Source organism: Clinocottus analis, unplaced genomic scaffold, assembly GCF_023055335.1.
Source record: "Clinocottus analis isolate CAN_PGR_092001 unplaced genomic scaffold, fCliAna1.0.p SCAF_15, whole genome shotgun sequence".
NCBI classification, from domain to species: Eukaryota; Metazoa; Chordata; class Actinopteri; order Perciformes; family Cottidae; genus Clinocottus; species Clinocottus analis.
The window spans coordinates 707294-724813 of NW_027175876.1; the positions used below are offsets into that span (position 1 = coordinate 707294).

Consider the following 17520-nt stretch of genomic DNA (forward strand, 5'->3'; position numbering starts at 1 on the left):
CTCGCCGCGCCGCGCCGAGCATCGAAGATAAACTAGCGACACGGCTACGCAACAAATATACACACACACATGTGACTGTACCTTCTGAGTCTTCTTTTATGCCGTTTTCAGGAACATGGAATGGATTTTTTGGGGGTGGGGTCGTGTCAGACGTTTTCGGGTCTTTACGGCTAACGTAATTAGCGAAACGTTTGCGCGAGCTGCTTGTTGTCAGGGTCGTTCTCTTTATTTATTTTTTCCCGACACCCGTAGAAGTCTAGTCTTGACTCCCGGGGGAGACGCCTCAATCCACCGAGCGATTTAATTATCGCCGCTGATTGTTTTTCGCTGATTGTGCTCGTTGCGATTCCGACGATTTTCTTTTTTTTTTTTTAGCATCACGACTGTCGGATGTCGTTCGCATTTGTTGTTTTCCAATCTCGAAATTCTCTCCTGCTTCCCCAAAGATTTAAAGGAAAGATTGTTTTTTTTTTTAAATAGGTGAAGTTGAAACGCTTTGATGATTTATAAATACTGACAGCTTGTTTCTGATTCGCTTGCGTGCATGAATCTGTTTTTAAAATTGTAATATTTCAGAGCCTCTTTTTTTTTTCCACACATGAAAAAAGAAAACCTCAACTAATGTGCCTTTATTTGGAAAAATCTAAAAATCCCTGCCAATGTCACTGATGGACTGATAAAATATGTTTTAAAAAGAAAGGAAAAAAGAAAGTATTGCAGCCAGAGCGGAGACATTTCTTCTGCCTCTAGCTATTAGTGTTCAGCGCGGGTATTGATTTTGTCTAAAGTTACTCATGATATTATGAGCGGAGAGAGTATTTATTCAGCGGCCCCAATCAGGCCTGATTATATAGATCCATTAGTGCCGCTGCGATGAACAGCGTCTTCCAGTTTGCCGGGTCGACGACGGTCAGGAGCTTCGCCCTTCATCGCGGAGACGTTTCATCCGACATCGACATCCTTAAAGCGCCCCCAAAAAGTCCCGTTTGTCCGCGCCGCGGCGGATGGAAATTTGTCCGTGGGGCTTATCGTCTTTGGCCCGGCGTCGGGGCTGCGAACTCGCAGCGAGACTTCCTCGAAGAAAGAAAAAAAACAAAAAAAAACCCTTGTGTGGTTTTGGACAAAACATACGATGTGAAATCGGAGCATGATGACTGAGAGCCCTTGCTCATTGCGAAGCTCCACAAATAAAATAATATTTTCACAAGATCTGCTTCTGCCTTTTTTCTTCTTCTTCTTTTTTTTTATTTTTTACAGCGTTTCCAGCTCGGTGATCAATCAGGTAGTTCTTGCAAGGCCGCCATGAAGAGAGAGGAGGGGCGATAGCGGAGCTGGAAAAGGGGTTAATAAAGTGTGTCCTGACTGAGTTGATCAAATCCAGTGGTGCAGGTCTGCTTCTCCATCCATGCTGGAGAGAAGGAAGGATAGAGGAAGAGAGAGAGAGAGAGTGATGACCGTTGACAGGCTTAAATAGAGGCTTCCAATGCCAGGGATCAAACGCCATCCCTCTTCTCCACTCTCTCATTAAGACGGAAAACCCGAGCGCCGCCATCCGATCCGTCTCCATTTTTTTTTTTTTTTTCCCCCCTCAAAGGAGTCTCTAACTTGAAAGATCTGCGCCTGTCGGATTTACAATGGTGGGCGAAGCGGTGTTTACCGAGACGCGGCCCTGCCAGGAACAACAGTCGAAAGCAAAATAAATGGAGCCTGCCTAGTGTTTCCACAGGAGTAAGGAAATATGGAGCGAGACTTGTGCCTCGCCGTTTGGTAATTAGTACCTAAACATCCCTGTCCTTGGATCCCATCGCTCACATCCAGCATGGCCGCGAGCTGGATAATATACAGTCGGGGCATTAACGTCAAACACGTCTGGTCGCGGGGGCCTGGCACGCCACATTAATCTGCTGTTACACTCCCAGTGGAGCTACCAGTCGCTGCGTGGCCTTGGCTTTGGCCGCCGTAGCACGGCCGACACACACACGGCCGACACACATACGGCCGACACACACACGGCACACTTTTATAGCCAGGTTTTTTTGTAAACCTGGCTTTTTTCTTTTTTTTTTTTTGCGCGCGCTCGGGCATAAATTATCTAAATTGAGCCTCGCTTTCTGAGACCCAGAGGTGATTAAAACAAACTGGTCGTGCGTTTGGCGGCGGGAGGACCCACCAGAAGCAGACCTGTGATCCAATTAAGGGCCAGAACCGTAGTTAAAGAAACACTGCGAACTGCACCCGGGAGACGGACGCGAGGTGGAGTTTGGCTTTTGCTTCCAACCCGTCTGCCTGTCGTGAACGCAGTTCTGTCCGTTACCTGCAGGGGGCGAGAGAGAGGACAGAAGATGCAACATCCTGTTTAAGAAGGGTTTGTGCCCCTCCTGTGTCACCGCTATATGTTCGCTAGCCGTCTTTTTTTTCTGAATGAATGCGTCTGAAAGTTGTTTAGCAACACGTAGCGTCGCTAGTATTATCTGATTCGCTTCAAAGAGTCTTCTAATCATCTGGATGACAAAATATGATGATTTTTTTTTGCACGTTTCCCTTCTTTTTCATCATAGAAACAAAGATGGTGGCCGTAAAAACGACTTACGACGTCGCTCAATTTATATGACGTGCACAAAAATGTCACAACTTTCTCATCAGCTATAACTCTCAAAATTGATGTTGTATTTTTAAATTTTTTATTGCGTCGTACAAAGCGATAAAACGACGATTCAACTGAATGTAAAGTTAGCAAACGAGAGGCACAGATAACCGGAGCGGTGACTCAACTTAATTTTGCTATGTCGTCCAATCGTTAGCTCCCGCCCGCTGCTAGCTAACGCCCGCTGATAGCTAATGCTGCTCACTCCCACTGCTAGCTTACGCTGCTAGCTAACGCTGCTGCCTAAGGGGCCGATCACACTAGATGCAACTCTCAAAAATGCGTCGCTAGCAAAACCATTGTTTTCCTTTGGTGCACCTTCCATGCGCGCCTTTTAAATACAGCGCGTCACTTTATTTTTGCGCTTTTTAGGCGCGCATGAAAGTGAAAATATTCTCAACTTTTAAGCGCATGGCACAGCTCATCAGCGTCACCCGGTTGCGCACGCAGGCTCGTTTTTGCCAAGGCTTTTTTTAAAGCGGCTGCGTTTTTAAAAGTAGCGTCTGGTAAAGCTGCTCGCCAACGCTGCTAGCTAAAGCTGCTAGCTAACGGCTGACACGTAACATCGGCGTCGACCTCCCCGAAGAAGGTGACGGGGCCCCCGAGAGGGGAAGCGTCTGATCAGCGCGCGGCCGCCGACGCCAGGAAGCATGTCAAAACAGGAGATGGCGTTCCAAAGCGCAGAAGACAAGTCCTCGTGTCTTCTTCCCGCTCGGAGACGGAGAGCATCCGAGAGAGTATCGGGTTCTCGGCGGGCCCTTCCTCCCCCGCCCACAACCCGGCTCCGCTCGCCTGCCCTTTTGGAGGCTTGAGTGACTTGTGGTGGGGCTCGATGTGGATTATTGATCTGCCCGGCGCGCGCCTGCGGTTTGGGCGTAAGACTTGACGACCTCACCAGAGAGAGAGAGAGAGAGGAAGAGAAAGAGTTCTTGGCGAACGCCGGGGAACCCTGTCTCAGATCAGCGGCGGCGGGGCGGGCCTGTCCCCGCGGCGTGGCCCGCGAACGCTTTTTTTTCTTCTCCTTCTGCGCACTTGAAATAATCAGGCAGAAGACGACATTAAACACATCCTGATTGGCTTTTTATTTTCGCGTGGAGAGGAGCAGTTAAAATTTTTAAAAAAAGAGTAACGCTGTCTGCAGACGGCGGAGCCTCGGGGGTATTTACGCTGTTGGTTAGATTTACTGGTTCGGGGGTTTTCGGTTCCAAGTTGTTGGACCACATGAAATAACCCATGGCCACTGGAGAAGGATGTGGACACCGTGCTAATTATGTGAGATGATGATGTCAGGTATTGGTACCTTTAAGTGAGCCAGAACCTTTCAGCCGCGTTCCAACGTACAACAACCGCAGCGCGGCGACCGCACTCGGCTCATACGACCGCGACTCGCGTCCACATGTCGGACGCGTCTGGATCCTTCGGCAGCAGCGCTCGCACATCCTGCGGGGCCCCGCTCTCAGTTTATCATTCGTGGTTGTAAATCACCGCTTCGCCTGCAGGATACACGCGGCATTTTATTTTCCAGTCATAAACCATAAAACCTGCCTCTAACACGAGTTATGATCCTTGGAGACGAGGGAGGGAGGGACGGGTGGGGGGGAGGGGATGTCTAAAGCAGAACCAGACGCGATGTCGGGCATCCCCTCCCCTCCTGACAGTCTTCAGCCTGGCATGATGGCGACGGCGGTGCGGGGCTTAACCCAACGATGCTCTAAGCGTCAGCGGGGTCGAGTGTGTCGGTGAACTCTGAATTACCAGCCCATTAGCTCTCAATTAACACTCGCCCGATTAAATTTGAACGAGCCCTTCATGTGACAGGAAGAACACACAGCGCTCCTTCACGCTTGACTTTCAGTGAAAGATCGGACCCCTGCCCGAACATTTTTGACATTTTATTGCCTGGCGGAAGAACCTATATGGAAAAAAGGCCTGTTTTTGGCACCAAGCGGAGGTTTTTTTTATTTTTTATCCTGTCTTATGTTCTGTACACTCGGTCGTGCTGCCATTTTTTTTTTTTTTGACAGTTGAGATGGTGTATAATTTGAAACACTGACATGAAGCGGAGGCCTCGGACAAAGAGGCCTTTTGTTCGGCGTGTTTGGTCGCTGTCCATGGTCCTGACACTCGCGTTTTCACAGTAATTCCTTTTTTATTTTAAATCGTATTTCTTTTCGGGCGCCGTGGCCGCGTATCAGAAGACATAATCTGAGCTGGCAGAGATTATTTAAATGTTGGCTTTTTTAAAAAAAATGTTTCACGGGTTGCACTTTCCTCTTTCACTCAGCAAATAATCAACTTTCGTGGAATCAAAATGTTTCCAAAAGCTAAAAAAAAAAAAGGCACGAAAGACACGCTTTAATCTGGCGGTGAATGGACGCCATGTCTGCGAGGGGTTTTGGGACGCCGCCATGGACGCAAGACGCCGCCGATTGATCACTTCTTTTATTACGTGAGGGACAAGTGAGGCGAGGCTCTTTTCCATCTGACGTTCAGCTGAAACGTGAGGTGCTGGACCGAGTTTGGCCAAATCCAGGCCGGCTTCGGCTGTGTGGAGCGCCGTACGGTCGAACACACAGTGTGTGGGCTCCTCCCCCTGGTCCCTAAGGTTAAATAAAAATAAAAAAAAAAAGAAGAAGAAACGTAAACCACTAGAGTGCGCCAAAGTACACAGTTATTGTTGACTGAGTCTTAAGTCCTCCTGAAGCTGGAGGAGGGTGGAGCTCAATTACGATCCCATCAAATTAAGATCAATTCTGTGTGTTTCATGGCGGCCATCGGTCTGAGCTCCAGCGGGACGCTCCCTACTCCGAGACACTCGGGTGGCTCGTGGCCACCGGTTTTCCGATCAGATGACATCATCAGATTAAGAAAAAAAGGGTTGGTGGAGGTCAGCGCCTCACGCTGATTCATCAGTCCAAGCGGGAGAGTTCCTCGCCCCGGAGTTTATCTGGAGGCCTAGATGAGAAATCAAGATGCAGGGATTCCTGCAGACACACACACACACACACACACACACACACACACACGCAGCCCTGTTAGTGGAGACGGAAACATGGGCAGAGATATACAGTCCTGTGAGTGCTATACAGGACCCTTGAGGATCACTTCCCGCCTGAGCTGTTCCTCTGAAACCTTTGTAGAAGGTCAAGTAAACAGTTTGTGTACGAGCTATCAGCTGTGTGTGTGTGTGTGTCGTCAGATTGAAGTGGGTCTGTCTCCTGCTTGTGTTCTTCTCTGTTGATTGCGTAACATACAAGAGAGTGCTACATGCAAGCTGCTATTAAAGATGCAACTGGCCCATTTCAGGGAGGGAGGGGGCAGAAAAGCCGTCTTCCTGCGTCTCGGCTGGGACATTATGCTAATTTCTCCGGGTGTCTGGGTCCCCGTCGCTCCTCCCGGGTTCATTATTATAATTGCTAGACATGGCGGGGAATGCTGCGAATGTGAACCCGAGACCGTGCCGCAGCGTTTCTTCTCTCTCCACGCAATTCATATGCAGGGAAATCCTGAGAACGTTCCCGATCTGAAACTTATACAAAAAAAATAAATAAATAAAGAAAACACACACACACGCACGCACGCATACGTCGGGACGGTGCAGCTCTCTTTCCCTCGTCTCTATTTCAGCGTCCACACTTCGATTGGCTCTATTATGTCTTGGAATAATGTAAAACAGCTTCCCCGCGTCTGTTCCCGTCTCCGTGTCTCTGCTTTCCCAGCGTACCTTTGAAATGAAGCCATGGCGGCGGCGGCGGCGGCGGCGGCGGCGGCGGCGGCGGCGGCAGTAGTCGTCGTCGTCTGGCTGAGCGTGCCGAGGGCCCCCGCCGGCCCGGTTTTCGGGGCCCCGGCACCGCCTCGGCCCCAACGTCCAAAGACAATGTTGGTGCAGACGGAGCGGCTCATCAGAGATGATGACACTAAACGAGCTTCAGCGCATCACATTTGTTACAGAGAAGGTTAAAGGAGACGCTTCACGCTCACTCTGCACTTCATGTGCGTGTATTTCAGGTTTCTATGAGAGAAACATGTTCATAATGCTTTATTTGTTTTGTATTGTCTGTCTGAAATGCTGTTTTGGTGTCTGTGTCTCTAATTAGCTCCGATCAAAGGTCGTGGTGCACCTTTGCGAAATGTACTTCTCAATTAGTGGGAGGAGCTACTCAGATCCACATCTGATTGGCTTGTTGAGTCACATGTTTTCTGAGCCCACAAAAAAAAGCTAACTGGGTTTTATTTCATTTTTTTTTTTTGTGGCTTGGTAGGAGCTCCAGATACACAAATGTTTTGTCGCGATGTGTGCTCTTTAAAACCGTCCTGGAGGATTCAGAGTCGTGCGCTCAGTCGTCGCCATTTCTATCTAAACGGGGAAGCTGATCCAGATATCCAGAAAATATGGCTGATGAGCTCGAGAAACGTTAAATGAAAGCTCTTCTCCAAGTTTAAAAAGTAAAAAACTATGAATATGAATAAATAAAGTCGGCCATGGATTTGCCCGATTCAAAATCAGGTGATTGTGTCGCACTGGAGGACAAAAACAAAGTATTTTTATTCGTTTTAAATAGTTTTTTGCCTGATGTATTTAGCTTTTCTTTATACTCGTCACACCGTATCGGACAATTTTAAGATTTGGCTAAAAAAAAAGGAATAATAAAGCAGTTTTATCTCACTGTAGGTTCCTGTACAACAAAGACACGTTTCAGTGGGAAAAGAGGAAGCTGGAGAAGAAGAATTAAGTTACAAAATTCCTATTTTATTCTTAAAATAAACAAAATGTACAATCACAATGCCAATTTCACTCACTGTTGTCAGGTCTGTTTGTCCCTTTAAAAAAAAGAAAAGAAAAGAAAAGATGATCTTTATGAAACGGAGTCTCCTTTAGTTTCCTGACAGTTCATGAGAGAAGAAGCACAACAAAAGACACGAGGAGTAAACTTTACATAAGAGCGGGGAAAGCTACGCTTCCTGGATATCATACATGTTGATCATTAAATAATACAAGCTTTGTACGCGACATTTAACCGAAAGGAAAGAAAAAGGAAGGGATGAACCTTTTGTTTACTGAAAAAGAAGAAAAAACACACACACACAAACAAAAGCAGATGAGGACAAACTGGGATGTCAGTGCTGCGTTCATGTGTAAACAGTTTTCAAAAGACCATTTCCTGTTCAAACTTTTGAGGAGGAAAAAAAAAAGCAGATTAAATAAATTCCAACAGATCTGCATAGACATTTGTAAAAGGGAGGAAGAAGAAAAAAATATAAAAATCACAAAAAAAAAAAAAAAAAAGTTTGATGCTTTCTTACGTTGCACTGTGACATACGGACATTTTTTCTTCCATATGTCACACTGTAACAGAAAAAAAAATCAATTTTTTTTTTTTTTTTTTTAAACTTCTTGTTTGTGTTTTGAAGCCGTTTGGGGGAAAATGTAGAGCGACACGAGTTCAGAACATCGTCTTGGAGACCGGACCAGAGGCACCGCGAGCAAACCTTCAAGGAAAAAACTAAAAAGTCTTGAAGTCTGATCCTCGGACACGGCCGTGTTTTTCTCAGCTTTTCCAAAAATTGGGTTCTTGTGTTACCTTCATGCACTGAATATCATCCTGTATGAAAAAAATAATCTTTCTTCATCTTTCTTTTCTTTAAACAAATACCAACTGCCTTGTGAGATCAGATTCAACTCCCAATGTAAGAAAAAACAAAAAGAAATGGCTTGTTTGGCCAAGTGTTATCCATTCTGAGTGCGAGTGTGTGTGTGTAAGTGTGTGTGTGTGTGTGTGTGTGACTCCAGTGGCGTTATATCTGCACCGAGGTACCAAACCCTCGGGCCCTGCTGGCAGCCTGCCGCAAGTGCTGCTAGAAATATAACAAGAAATAAGTGCTTCATGAAACAAACATACACAAGTCTCCCATTTTTTTTTTTTTTTGGTACCCGGTTTGCTGCCAGCAGCTGCATCCAATCACCTTGTTTTCTGCACTTTTAACTTCAACTCTTCAAAAAAAAGAACACGTAGTAATTTAAAAGTGTTAAATATCAGACCTCCTTTTCACACGGGTGCAGTTTTTTTTGCGTGTTTTGATTGTCGTACTGGTTCGTGTGGAGGATGCTGACCTGTTAGGAAAACCCTGTCGACAAAAAAGCAAACGAATATAATACAAAAAGAAAAAAGGCGGGAAATAAATAATTGTCAGGAGGAAAGTCAGTCGCTCTCGTCTCTGAGCTGTGATGAGTTTCCTCCGCGGCCTCAGAGGCCGAACGAAGGGAAACGAAGCGGAGACACAAAACGAAAGAAAGAACCCGTGCGTGTGTGTGTGTGTGTCACACACACACCGAGACGAACTTTTACAAAGCCGTCTCTTTGCACGTGATATTGGCGCGTTTTCCCCGATAATCTTTCGATTCAGAAATATTGGACGTGGAAGAAAGACAGAAAAATAAAAGAGGTGATCTGAGGGCGTCGAGTCCTGAGGAGTTCATGTACCGTGAAATGAGAGGAGCTGAAAGTCCGACTGTGAGCATGGCAGATTCATCTTTGGGCTACGCGTCATGTTGGTGTATGAATGCACCTTATTTAGAGAATAAAATACATCATGTATCTGTGTGACGAACCAAAGAAATCCAGCAGAATTTCCCCAAATAATAATAATAATATTTCTTTCTCCTATTAAAGCTCTGTTTCACTTTGCTGCCAGGACCCTGATGACAGTTATTGCTCAATAAGTACCAATGCAGGTTTGATTCCAGGCCAAATGTGTGTTACACCAGAAGAAACATGCTGCAATACTCTTTGGAAAATTACATTTCATATTCGAAACGATTTTAAATCTTTGGGTACTACAAAAAAAATATGAAATTAAACCTCTCACTCTCTTAAATTACCAATCAAAAAAAAAACATTTTAACTTAAGTCATATATGCATCAAACATTTCAGATTACACTTCTTTTGACTGAAGTTTCAAATACAATACATAATTTATGGCTTTATAAGTTAAAACTAAGAAGAAAAAAAACAAAAAACGCCTCAAATCTACATCAACGTTTCACCCACAATGTACAAGTTAAATTAATTGTTTTAAAGCAAACTGACTGTCCATCCCACTGAAGGGCAACATAAGTGTTACGCTCATCACTTGCTACTCAGTGCCTAACTTGCATCTTGATATTGTCGTAGTACAAAAACATGCTCTGCAAAAAAAAGCCTTATTGAAATACAAACACTATACAAAAGAGGCAGTTTTTTTTTCTTTTCTCTTTTTACAAATATTGATTGAAGCATCCCTTAGCTTGTGGATTATAATAAAACGGAAATAGAGTCTCATCCACTTGAAAATAAAATAAATGTCTCTCTCATTATTGCTGTGAGAACGACTCCCTTTGTGGCGCTTTCGGGTGAAAACACATTCCAGGAAGACGAGTCCATACGAGTCTGTTCAAAAAAAAAAAAATCTCAACCTTAATTTCCATGTAAAAAGCAGAGATAGCTCAAAAATCCCCTTTTTCAAGAAAAAAAAGAAGGTTTTGTGCTTTCAAACCACGACATCAGCTGACTTCCCGTCTCCGACCACTCGTTGGGTTTCTCCTTCAATACGGCCTCCAGACGGCTTCGTCCATGCGGCCGCCGCCGGGGTTGAGGACGGTCGGGGAGTTGCTGTGGCTCCCGTCGCCGTCCACCCCTCCTCCTCCTCCTCCTCCTCCTCCTCCTCCGCCACCACCCTCCGTCTGGCTGGGCAGGTTGGGGTTCACCAGGGAGGTGCCCGTGGAGGCGCTAGTGCAAGGCGGGATCATCCGGGAGGGCGAGCGGTCGCCGCCGGGGACCATGCTAAACTGGTACGAGCCGGACGAGGCGCCGTAGTAGAGATAGGGCGTGCTGCTGGTCTGGAAGGGCCCGCTCTGGCTCTGGGTGGAGCCCGGGTACGGCGGCGGAAGGTAGGTGTGGTAGTGGGCGCTGCCCAGCGACATGGCGGAGGTGACGGGCGGCGTGTAGGTGAAGGTGCCCGGGTAGTGCATCCGGGGGCTGGTGAAGCGGGTCTCCGCGAGCGGCGGCAGGCCCGGGAACTGACGCTCGAACTGACCGGGGAACGGGCTCAGGTCGGAGGAACCTGGAGGGAGGGGGGGGGGGGCAGGAAGACATTGTTTAGGACTGATGTCATCAGATCAGATAAGATAATGCTTTATTAGTGCGGTTGGCAGTGGGGTAAGTGCAGGATTAAAGCACACACAAGACACATAGTGAACATAAAAATCAAGTAAAAACAGTAAAGAAGCAATATTAAATATACAAACTGGAACAAAAAAGTGCATAAAAGTACTTAAATGTATTATATTTAGTCTATTGTGAGCTCATCTTGTTGTGCAGCCTGACGGCAGCAGGAAGGAAGGACTTTCACGCAAAGCAGGAAGACTTCTTCCTCCACCAGTTTGTTAGTTTTTAACAAAGAAATGTGGCTTTGGAGTCTTAAACTATTTAGTGCTTCGGTCTCGTCGAGTAATTGAATTGAACAAATAAGTCCCTCGAGGGGTGAAACAGAAGGAAACTTAATTATGCGCCATCAAATATTTCAGCCAAATATGTGTATTGGCTGAATGCGGCTAATGGGAGTTTGTGGGGGGGAAAAGCATTCATGTACAAATATTGTGAAATTCATCAACTTCACCGTGTGTGTGTGTGTGTGTGTGTGTGTGTGTGTGTGTGTGTTCTCCCCCCTGTCAACACACAAGTTTTGATAAAGTTCACAAACACATCAGAGGAGCAAAGCGCCTTAATATGTTTACGCCTCTGCATATTTATGTTCCTGTGTGTGTGTGTTGGCGCATGTGTGTCTGTGTAACTGTTTATGCATGCAAATGTGTGTCTGTGTATGTGTGTGTGTGTGTGTGTGTGTGTGAATACTGTATGCACATAAAACAAAAAAAAGCAGTTGGGATGAATCAGGAGCTGCACATGTGGAAACACTTTGAGCAGAAACAGTTTCCATGAGATCCATAATGAGGCAGCGCTGAGCTCTGATGTGGCTCCTCTCCTCGCCTCCCATCGGCTCCAGCGAGGGAGGGAGGGAGGGAAGGAGGAAAAGAGGGGGAGAGAGAGAGAGAGAGAGAGAGAGGGAGCTGCTCCATCTCACCCTTCGTTCCTCTCTTCGCTTCATCCCTTAAAAAATACCCGAAAAACCACTAACTGGCTGTGGCGAGCTTCGCGCCGGGCTCAGAGTTTAAGGAGAATAGGAGGTCCTCCCTCCTCCCCTCCTTCCCTCTCTCCTTCCCTCCCTCCCTCCCCCCCGTCCAGCCATGGCGCTCTTATCATAAATCACCAGGCGTCTTCTGTGTCACCATGTCTGCTGTGAGAGGACAGGGGGGGAGGGAGGGGAGGGGTGTTTATGTACTCGTGTAGCCGGGTTGCGCTAGCTGTATAGCGCCGGATAGCATATGCTGCCAATTAGGGCCCTTTTTTTTTTTTAAACTTCCTCTCTTCTTTTCCCAGAGAGCCGTTTGATGCTAACAGCAATAGGAGGTGATTGTCTCTCCGCCGCGTGATCTCAGACATGACCGGCGCTGTTCAATAAAACTCCTGCTTTTAACATTTGGACCTATTTTCTTCTTCTGGCGGTCCCTGTGATGAGGAGCCAGATCGAAACTTTTTATTAGTTTAAATGGAACCAGAGCGGAGCGGCGGCCAAATATGTGGAAGGGTTGTTCTTTTTTTTTGTTGTTTTTGTTTTAAGGATCACTTCCGAAATTAGGTGCGTTAACTTTCGCAGACGCTTTCTTAGCAACTGGGATGCGCGAAATGTGTGTGTGTGTGTGTGTGTGTGTGTGTGTGTGTGTGTGTGTGTGTGTGTGTGTCGGGGGGCGTCCATATCGGCTTCTGCTCGTCGGTACGTCGTGAGCTGGATCCTGTTACAGAGGCTGAGAGGTGTCAACATGATCTCCAGAGATCTGAGAGTCTTAGTCACATCACTTAGGGGGCGTTAAGCGCTGGAGGTGTGCAAGAGGGGGGTGTGGGGGGGGGGGGGGGAGGTCAATGTGCACGTGCACGCGCACGTGAGAACAAAGCCTTGACGCTCGCGAGATGAAAGCTGGAAGGAAAAAAGAGAAAACTAATCAAAGCTGACAAGGCAGCTGGATATGAAACCTGTAATGTACACACACACAAACACACACACACACACACACACACACACACACACACGCACACACACACACACACACACACACACACTCTCTCTCTCTCATGAGAACAGAGAGAAAGAAGAGGAACATGGCAGAGAGTCAAACAGGTGTACGGGGAGAAACCCGTCCGGCGGCTCGCAGCAGAAACCAACTGAGGCCGAGGCAATTACCCAGAATGCACCTGTGAGGGAAGAGTATTGCCATAAAGACACTTTATTCATACCGCCACGAGCCTGTTATTATCCCCGGGCCTGTTATTACCCCACGGCCCTCTGGGATCAAAGGCTTTGAGGAGGGGGGGGGGGCAAAAAGGGAAACAATACCCCCCCCCCCCCCCCCCCCCACACACACACACACACACACACACACTCCTCCACTGTCACATCCATCTCTGGAGAAACACTCAGACTCTGACTAACACCAGGAAAAGTTTTTTTTGTCGTTTTGTTTGGACTGTGAGCTCGTGTGCATCCCCCCCCCCCCCCCCCCGGCTCCTCTCGCCCCTCCCCCTCTCGCCCCTCCCCCTCCCAACCCGTTCGGCGTGGTCGCGGCGCTCCTTCTCTACCTGTCAGTCGTCGCGGCACGTCGCTGATGGCGGGCAGGCCGGTGCCCCGGCTGGAGGAGAGCGGGGCGGTGGAGTGCACCGAGGGGGACGCCATGGGACTCAGGTAGGACGGGTACGTCTGCTCGTACGACCAGGGAGGAGAGGACTGGGACTGCCGAGGGTCTGATGGGGAGAAGGAGAGGAAGAAGGAGGAGGAGGAGGAGGAAGAGGAGGAGAGGAACAAGGAGAGAGAGAGAAAAAACCCACAGGAAATGAAAGATGTTAGCGGTTCCTCATCAGCTGGTTCAAAATGCTGGATTTCTTTTTTGTTTGGGGACCAAATTGACGACAACAAACACAACAACTGTGGACATTATTGGTGCCTCTTGTTCCTCTGGAGGGTTTTTTTTTTTGAGAGGTGAAGCTTCAGTTCAGCAACATCTCTTGTTTACCTTCCGAGAGAAGACCTTCCTGTTTGCCTTTAATAAAACATGGAGCGACAGCAGCTGAGGCACAGAAAGCCTCGCTGGCACACGACCAGGAAGTAAACACGCCCGCAGACACACTACTATCTGTGTGTGTGTGTGTGTGTTGCAACACGACTACGTGGAGGATGTGAAGGTCTTCCGGTACATATGGCGAGTTTTACTCTCATGTGTCGTGATGAAATCGTCTCTAAATCAGTGGAAGTCTTTGTTGAGTTAATTCAATATAAATATAATAATGTTGGGTTAGTTGTGAGTCTTGAACGCTTGGAAAAAAGACAAAAGTAGCACACAAAACTAGATAAAAATGATGAATAAACAGTTAAAAAGTTACAGAAAAGTACTGATGCATAAGTGGTTGACCCCATAGAGAAAGTCATCCATGTAAACACATGAACGTCCACTTCCTGCTTCTTCAACGGCATCGATTTAAAAACCATGAGAGGGCCTCGAGCCTCCAGGAGGCGTGTCCGCCATCAGGAAGTAGCCACGCCCCCCGATGCCCTCCAGGGGGCGCTGTGCAGAACCTTGTGGATGCTTTCGACGCTGGATTTGGATTTTGTTGGCGGTTCCGGTGCAAAGTGCGACGTTATATTTTAGAAAATGATGGTTCCCTCGACCGAAAGAAAGACGACGGGATTTTTTAATCGTTTTTTTTGGATAATCGCAGAACAACAAACTCAAAATGTGTGCCGTCAAGGCGGACACTTCCTGGCAAACTCCTAAAAAAATGTAAATTCACGCGGTGAGGGGGTAACCGACGAATGTCTTCGTCGAACAAAATGTATAAAAAACTCAGAAGCTGTGCTTTCAAGTCAAACAGTTGCAAAGAGCAAAAAAACAACAACAAAAAAGCAAAAAAAAGCCTCGAAAAAAGCCTTGTGGTTTCTCTGTGACGCCACACACACACACACACACACACACACACACATACTGATCTCGTGAGAATCCAGACACCAGCAGTCTGAGCTAAAAATGGCGAGTCAATAATTACGTTTGAAAATAATAAAGTTGCTGCTCAGAGCGACGCAGTGTGTGTTCCTTCCTCTTCACGACGCGTAAATAACACAAATGACGCATCGAAACACTTTAAGAGACAAAGATGATTCATGTTATGATGTCCTAGCTTTAGTTTTTAGTTATTTGGTATCATATTTAACGAGTATGACACCTCTGAGAGATGACACACAACTTAAAATACACACCTGATGCAAGTTATACTCATTTATTTGATTTTTTTAAAGCATTTAAATCTTATTTTAACAACACGGTCGACGCCTGATCAAGAAGTTATTCTCATTAGGGGGGAAAGGGGTTAAAGGTCAAGACCCTGCTCTGTGACACCTCACATGGGGGTTAAAGGTCAAGACCCTGCTCTGTGACACCTCACATGAAGGTTAAAGGTCAAGACCCTGCTCTGTGACACCTCACATGAAGGGTTAAAGGTCAAGACCCTGCTCTGTGACACCTCACATGGGGGTTAAAGGTCAAGACCCTGCTCTGTGACACCTCACATGGGGGTTAAAGGTCAAGACCCTGCTCTGTGACACCTCACATGGGGGTTAAAGGTCAAGACCCTGCTCTGTGACACCTCACATGGTTAAAGGTCAAGACCCTGCTCTGTGACACCTCACATGGAGGTTAAAGGTCAAGACCCTGCTCTGTGACACCTCACATGAAGGGTAAAGGTCAAGACCCTGCTCTGTGACACCTCACATGGGGGTTAAAGGTCAAGACCCTGCTCTGTGACACCTCACATGGGGGTTAAAGGTCAAGACCCTGCTCTGTGACACCTCACATGGTTAAAGGTCAAGACCCTGCTCTGTGACACCTCACATGGAGGTTAAAGGTCAAGACCCTGCTCTGTGACACCTCACATGAAGGTTAAAGGTCAAGACCCTGCTCTGTGACACCTCAGGCCGGCTGTTACGGGTTCTAACAATAGTCTCTTCTGCCCCCCAGGTGAAGGAGGCGGCGGCTCACCTGTGATCTGCGTCTGTCCCTGCGGGTTGAAGGAGTTGGGCCCCGTGTTGAGCGCCGGCCGGGGCCCCTGAGCGGGGATGGCCACCCTCACCCTCATCCTCTCGAGCTCACTAAGGCGGTCTGAGAAGAGACCCGCTTTGGGAGGGTCCTCAAGTTTCTGACGATGTCCTGCGGACATACAAAAACACGGGATATTAAATATATAAATATATGTAAATATTCACCAAGGTGCGATCCTAAACTTGAACTCCGTCAGTTATTTCCCGTGGTGTGAGTCAGGGACTCAGCCCGCTCGGTAAACAACCGAGAAGATGAAGCGTTTGTTTTTTTTTAATCTGGCTAATGGGACGCTGGATCCTGCTCGTGAACAAAAGGCTCGGGGCAATTATCTGTGTTCACGTCCACGCACCAGGCGGCGACGCCGAGAGTGTGAGAAGTCGCATATTTGCTTTTGTTTTCCAACCCGAGGGCCCTCCCGCGCTCTCACGCCATCGGGCACAATTATCCCCGCAGGTGTGGCGACGTATGCCAAAAACATAACTCACTTTTTCACCTGCCAACACCTGTGAAGCCTTTTGTGTCCCCGGCGTCAAAAAAGCTCTCCAGGTGGTGCCAAAGCTGCACATGGAGCATGCCGGGAGAGTGAAATACAGCGAAACCTGCCTCGTGGGGGAGGAGGCGCGGACTGGAGTTTAGCTAAGGTGGAGGCCTGCACACACACACACGCACACACACACACACATGCAGTCCTTCTTTCTTTCCTTTACATCCCTGTCAGGTCCGTGTCAGTGCGTGTGTCTGGTCTCGCACTAACTGTCCTGCAAAGGCGGGAAAGCAAACATCAAACAAGAGGAGGAGGAACTCCTGACGTGGTTGGCCGAGCTCCAGCTGCAGAAAACAACGAGCTCGACATCAGAATCCGGCCCAACCTGCCGCTTCCGACCGCCGCCGCCGCCAGAACCGGGGAACAAAGGCCCGGCACGACACCGAGCCAGGACCGAGTGAAGATGTTCAGAAGAGATGGAAGAGCGCAGGGAGTTCAGCGGTTCCTTTGTCGACTTCATCGTCCAACATGGGCGCGAACACACACCTCCCCTGGGTTCCTCTGGGTTCCTCTGGGTTCCTCTGGGTTCCTCTGGGTTCCTCTGGCTGCGCGACACGGCAAACACACTCTGTCCGGAGATATAGGTCCACGTCTTCTGCTAATTCAATGATTTAAATAGTCTGCGCATGAACGTGCACTTTTTAATGAAACACTTAAGAGCATTTTATTCGTGGACGTCAGAGCTTCACGATCAGATCAGTTGCCGCGTGAAGACGAAGGTTGACGCAGATTGAAGATTGAACAATGAGGAATTCATATGATTGAATCATGGCCGCGCCCTCAAACAGACCGATCTCTCTCTCTCTCTCTCTCTCTCTCTCTCTCTCTCTCTCTGTGTCTCTCTGTCTGTTGTTTCACTTTCAGCATCAAATAAGAGCCGACTCAAAACACAAACAGGTATATTATTTGTGTGAGCACCTCATCGTGTGCGTCGTGTCTCCGCTGTGAGCCACAGAAAAAAGCATTCATAAAACCATCTGACTCCATTATTATTTTGGCATCCGGCGACAGTCACCGGACTCTTTTTTTTTACGACGGCTGACGTGACCGGAGCGCCGGCGTCCGGGTTCGAAAATAAAACAACCTTCGTCATC

At 47.6% G+C, this 17520-nt stretch overlaps 1 protein-coding gene across 6 annotated transcripts in view; it reads right to left on the reverse strand.

The window, feature by feature from the left end:
* Positions 1-10227: 10227 nt before the first annotated feature.
* runx2b (RUNX family transcription factor 2b) overlaps positions 10228-17520 on the reverse strand; it is a 36573-nt gene continuing 29280 nt past the window's right edge. Inside the window, exons 5-8 of one of the 6 annotated variants that reach the window (XM_068576790.1) lie at positions 15823-15990; positions 13376-13537; positions 10359-10745; positions 10228-10319 (exon numbers count right to left, since the gene is read on the reverse strand). In XM_068576790.1, the coding sequence (XP_068432891.1) occupies positions 10228-10319; positions 10359-10745; positions 13376-13537; positions 15823-15990 (809 nt within the window). Of the gene's footprint in view, positions 10746-13375; positions 13538-15822; positions 15991-17520 lie in introns of all 6 variants that reach the window. The other 5 variants (XM_068576789.1, XM_068576791.1, XM_068576792.1 and 2 more) reach the window with 5 other exon arrangements.